Raw genomic sequence first — 5,861 nt, 5'->3', positions numbered from 1 at the left:
TCAGTCTCCATCCCTGTTGTGTAGTGGGATGACAAATACAGAGATGTCATCGTAGGATGCCTCGTGGCTGTCATCCAGCATCCACTGGTGGCCTCTCTTCTTTCCCCTTGCTCTGTGTACCAAGCACTTGGCTAGTTCTGAAAATCTGTGGGTGAAAAAAATGCAACGTTTGGGTTAAGATGGCACTGTTCCCTTAGGAACAACACTGAGATGTGGCTTTATGAAGACACTGGCTTTATCTTTGTTTCTGGAGTCACAGAAAAGAGTGCTTGCTTGTGCCAGAGCTCGCCTAGAAGCAAGAGTGATCTCAGCCTGCTTTTGGTCTGGCCAAGTTCTTTGGAAGGGAAAACAATGGCAAAGCTGCCATTACCTGTGGGGATCTGTCCTGTTTTCTGCGAGGAAGCTCCTGACTATATGGGCCACCTCTTTGTTGCACAGAACATCCCAAAGGCCATCAGTTGCCATGATGAGGACATCATCCTCCTTAATGTCATGCAGAGCAAAGTCAAACACATTCACCTGGAAAGCACAGGAGTAAGTTAGTGGCAATCCTGCAATGTCCTGGAGGGGTCAGGCAGATTACTTCCCCTAAGAGATGACAAAGTGGGACCAGGGTGTTTGAAGCTTCTATGTCCCCTTACTCCCATGCTTCTAGATTGCCCTGTCTTGGGGATTCTCTGTGCAGCATGCAGAGAGAGGGAGGGATGGAAAAAGGACCTGGCTAAGACCTGCTGGGTCTGCAGAAGGTAGGTGGGTGCTAGAGGAAGAGCAGCATGCTTAACTCCATCCTGCAGTTCCCACGTGCCATGACTGACCTTGGGAATGCAGGAGAGGAAAGGTTTGACCTCGATGTTGGTGTCAATGACTTTGAGCTGATGATCCCCCAGACCTCGAGAGACAGCCAAAGTCCCCAGCAGGCGAGCCTGGCCCAAAAAAACCAAACCAATGTTGAAACATAAGAATGTGGCACTTATAAAGGCTTGTCCTGACCTATGTGTTGCCTTTAGGACCCTTCTCCAAGCATCACACAGAACAACCCCTGGAGACTTCAGAGATGGAGGAGTGATCAGATGCAATGGCCTGATGTGAGTGTGGAGACATTCTACACATGGATGGCTCTTGGTGGCCTGTGCTGTGCTCTGGAGTTAGTACATGTACTCTGGGTAATGTTATAGAGCTCAGGAAGCCCATGGTGTCATCTGCTCCTGATTTGGGGTGGTGAAGAAGAAAACTGGGTTTGTTTTGGGGCGGGAGGGAAGGGCTCCTTTATCCTGGGAAAGGAGGTTCTGCACTGACTTGCAAAGGGAGTGGCATGTGAGTTCTAGTGCTGGGGAAGGTAATGAGGCTTTCTGCTGGACCCCATCAGGCAGATGCTAGCGACATGCTTCTCCTTGCCTCCTCTTTCCCCCTCCAAGTTCCTTTTCTCGGCTGTTCCTTGACAAAGAGGGTTTGTGGGACAGGCACTAGTCAGAGCTGGAGGAGAGCCCAAAGTTGGATGTGATGAAATAAGTTCTCATCTGAAATGAATTCTTTCACACAAGGGGAGATGAGGCAAAGGCAGGCTGGCTCGGGCTGTTGTCTGCACCATGCAGGTACTCCAGAGGTGGGTGTGAGCTCTCTGCTCCTCAGGACTCTGCTCTGCACTAGCCAAAAGAACAGTGCTAGAGAAGGGAGCTGCTGTATCAGGGCTGAGGGCTCTGCCATGCTAGATTGCTCCAGAGCACTGGGTGCTCTGCAGCCCCAACCTGCCACACTGCCCTGGAGCATGTCTGTGATGCTGAGGACCCCCAGCAGACTTGCATCTACTTTCCCAGTGTGTAAAGCACCAAGGTACCTGCTTCCCGTGACCATGGACAAGAGGATACTTGAGGTCAGCTTTCTCCACTGTTTTGTATCCCCTAGAACAGAGAATTCACTGTTGATTTGGGGTTTTCTGACTTGGCAGCACAACCCAGGCAGAGCATTTCAACCCCTGCAGTGCCCCATGCACAGGCAGCTGGCTGAGCAAGGTGACTTGCTGAAGCAGACACAATGAAGATGACCCCTTGCTGAATGCCTGGGTGTTTTTCCTTCTCCCCTTCCTCCCCAGCTTGTACTTGCACCAGGCTGGGACTCCCTGCCCCAGCCCCACCTCACAGAGTCCCAGAAGGACCATGTCAACCGTTCCCTAACCACCCTGCCAGGGTTCCAGTCCCTCAGCTGGGGGGAGGCTGCTCACAGCATCCCTCGCTTGATCTGGCACAGCTCTGCACTGTCCAGCCTGTGGCTGGCACTGGTGGGGCGTGCCTCTCTCCTTTACTTCCCCAGCCCTACAAGGAGCAGGTACAGCTGCCCCTGCTTCAGCCTCAGCCTCAGGCAGAAAGGACTCACCAGCCCTCCATGAAGTAATCCCGGTACAGAACTTTCTGGCCCACGTCATCTCCTTTCAGCCTCCGTGGAAACTCAAAGCGTGTGAACTCCCCGTCCAGGAGCTTGGGGAAAAGAAAAGCCTGGAGGAGGGAATGAAGGCATGAAGACGGGCAGGTCCTGCTTCAGCAGAAGGGCACCAAAACTGCTCCTGCCTCAGGACTGGCACCCCAGCAGCAGAATGGAGAACAGAACTGGGAAAGCACATCCCAGGGAGGATGTGAGCATCTCCTGTACTAAAGGCTGTTGGTTAAAAGTTGCCCCCAGGCGTCCTTGGCTGGTGCCCGATGACATTCTGGTGACACACTGGCCTTTGAGAAAAGCTGGTGGTCCTCTTGCCACAAGCCCTCCCTGACCCAGCGGGATGCCCGCAGCTGGACTGTCTGGAGCACAGAAGGAGTCGCTCACCAAGTGCTGGATTCGCTGCCTCTCTGTCTCGGGCGTGAACTCGCAGCTCATGGGCACAACGTTGTCCTTCAGAACAAGAATGGCCCTGCCAGGGGGAAGAGGCAAAGAGCTGAGCTGTCTGTGACTGCAAGTCCTCCTCTTACTGAGGCTAGCCCCAGGGTCAGCCAGCTGTGGGGCTGGGGGCAACCAGTGGCAGAGCAGCAGCAGAGAATGGTTGTGCACCCAGAAATGTTTAAAGACGCCGGTGTGTTCTAAGTAGCTCCATTGCAGCTCCACTGCTGCAGCAGAGAACTGAGCTTCCCAGGTTCAATAATGGAGCTCACTGCTAGAGGAATGGTGGGCCACGGCCAGATGAGGAAGCTCTGGAGGATGCCTTGAAATCACCTCACACTTTTAAACACTTGCCAGGCTCCATCTCCTGCTCTACTACCACCCCAATGCTGCCCTGTGCCCTTGAAATCCCAACATCATTCCAGGAGGCACGACAGCGCCCATCCTTTCCACAGGGTCCTGTGGCAGGCAGGAGGGAGAGGTCTGGGCTGTGCATTTACCTTCCATAGGCTGTAATGAGATGCTGGAAACTTTGCTTATCTCCCAGGCACTTCCCCCTTTTATTATGGCTCACCTGCTGTCCCCAGCGTTAGCCACATACAGCTTTCCTTGGAAATAAAGGGCAGCCAGAGCAGTGCAGCCTCCTGTCTGGTTTGTAGCTTCCATCTCCTGACCAATGACTTCATCCTGTTGGTTTAAACAAGTTTGGAGAGTGATGTGAGCCAGGCTGCTGCTTTTTACAGCTGCCTTATGCCTCCCAGCAGAAATCCAGAGCCCATCACAGCAGATGGGCCACGGGAAACCAGCACAGTGAAAGACAACGTTGCTTCAGTACAGCCAACAAACCTGTTGCTACTGGGCTAAGGGGCTTCAGGATCATGATGGGGAGATCCCAAACTTGTATGTGCTGCACAAGTGTGACAGTAGCCACCATCTTGCCCTGAAGAAATGTATCCCCTGGGTGCAGTTTATCATAGCTGCCGTAGCTTTGCACTGCTGACAGGCAAGAGATGTGAGGCACATCCTGGAGCTGACCTATCGTGCTCTCAGCACACTTCAAGCTTCGGTTGAATGTTCCTGCCTGCCTGCCTGCTGAGCGTCAGAACTGCAGACCCAGGGTGGGATGGAGTGACTGCTGAGGGCCACAGGACCAGTGCCCTGCCCGGGGTACTCACGCATTCCTGGAAGGCATTCTCCAGGGCTCCCACCACCAGGTCTTCCGCATGGATGTGCTTCTCCTCCACGAACTGGGGGTCGCTGTCACAAACGCAGCGCCCGCTGAGATGCATGGGTGGATGGGCCTCTGTGATGCCTCCCACAACCTCCTCCAGCTTCTGCTTGATGCAGTAGTGCAGATAGTTGGAGGCAATGATGGCAGCTTCTGGGCCACCGTGGCCGTCAAACAGTGCCCAGTAGTAACCGGTCAGGAACTGCAATGAGGAAGAGGGGGAAGGCAAGGGCTGGAGAGGTCATAGAGATGGCAGCTCACAGCCAGGACATCACTGCACATGTTTTTCTTGTCTCTTCCATTCCAGCTACCCTTCCCTGCCACCAGTTGATCTCCTGTGCAGCTCAAACTCAGGTGGTGCCCATGTGCTGCTCTGCCAGACCCATCTTCTGAGCGGCCGGATCCGCAGCCGCCCACCCTCCCGCACTGTTCCTCTGTGCTTTACGGGAGACGGGGCTGTTTTACAAGAAGCAAAGCAGAGCTGCTCCCAGGTGAGAGCATCCTGTGTGCCTGGTTCATGCTGCTGTCCCCGAGCCACGACAACGCACGCCGGCCCTTGAAAGCAGAGCAAGGATGCTGAAGGAAAGGTGAGGGCACCAAGTAAAGGGCTTGGATGACCTCAGGTGCTGCAAGTCATGGGCCGTGGAAGTAGAAATGGCACGTACGGGCAGAGCTGGATGTTTGGCCAGACATAGGGGACACGGGTCCCCTAAATGCATCCAAGGAAGGGTTTTAGCGTGTGTGCACGCAGGACTGATGGGGGGACAACCCCTGGTTTCCTGTACCTGGGCCCTCGGGTGTGGACCAGGGCTGGCAGCAGGGTGAGGACAGCCTGCCTGGGGGCTATACCTGCGTGGAGCACAGGATCAGCCATTCCTCATCCTCCTCCAGGCCCGGCTCTCTCCTCCGGACAGAGATCTGGCAGCAGGCCGCTTGGTCCTCGTTGAACTCCGACTTCTCGGCGTTGATGACCCTCGGGGTGCGAAGGCTCCAGGTAAGGCCTGTGGACACGCTGCACCTCGCCTCTTCCCAGCCAGCTCTGCTGGGGGCTCTGCAGCCACGGCCAACAGCCTTCCCTCCAGCCCCACCTGTCTGATCCCTTTTCAAGCTCTAGAATCTCTTTGCTGGGGGCCCAAATGTCCTTTCTGTGCAGCAGGGAAAAGCTTGGCGAGGGACTAGGGACAAGTGGGTGGTTTTGGAGCACCTTGGCCTCTGGCAGCCCTCGTCACCAGCCCACACTGTGCTACTCCTCGGTGACACAGTGATCTGCAAAACCACCATCATTGTTTTCCCTTCCAGCCTTGGTAATGCTTGTCCCTGGATGGGAATTTGCTCTCCTGGCACAGCCCCTCTCTCCAGCTGTGCCATCCCACAACCTTGGGGCCAGGACGTGGTCTGGCCAGGGTGTGGGGACGGCTCCTGCCTAGAGCTGTTCTGCCTGATCCATCTCTGCCCTTAAAAAGAGCAAACCCAGAGATTTCTAAACGTTTGATCTTCCCCCTCCCTTTGTTTTAAGGGTGCTTTGCTAGGAGCAGGAGGACAGGCACCAGGTGCTGTTAGCCCTAAAAAGCCACCTTCTGCCCCAAGCATCCTCCCTGCTCCCGCCTGCAAGGGAGGGCTTTCTGCCCCGTACAGCAGCCCCATGCAAGGGCGTGGAGCAGGGGACAGCTGACAGCCCCGCAGTAAAATTCCGGTGTGGACGCCAATTGATCACTGTAAACATCATTAGGGGAAGAGATCCTCGAGCTGCCCCGACTCTGCTCTCGGG

General features: G+C 55.1%; 1 protein-coding gene across 1 annotated transcript; it reads right to left on the bottom strand.

The window, feature by feature from the left end:
- PPM1M (protein phosphatase, Mg2+/Mn2+ dependent, 1M) lies at nt 1-5,066 on the bottom strand (the record flags this gene model as incomplete). Its single annotated transcript, XM_008937301.1, has 9 exons — nt 1-145; nt 371-519; nt 816-923; nt 1,835-1,898; nt 2,371-2,489; nt 2,815-2,899; nt 3,440-3,552; nt 4,041-4,295; nt 4,943-5,066. Coding segments are annotated over 9 exons (1,162 nt in total), but the record flags the coding sequence as incomplete, so codon positions are not given.
- Between the last annotated feature and the right edge of the window lie 795 nt (nt 5,067-5,861).

This window comes from Merops nubicus, unplaced genomic scaffold (genome assembly GCF_000691845.1).
Source record: "Merops nubicus isolate BGI_N331 unplaced genomic scaffold, ASM69184v1 scaffold54093, whole genome shotgun sequence".
NCBI classification, from domain to species: Eukaryota; Metazoa; Chordata; class Aves; order Coraciiformes; family Meropidae; genus Merops; species Merops nubicus.
Note: the sequence above shows the minus strand (reverse complement) of the source record. Positions and strands in the feature narration are given on the sequence as shown.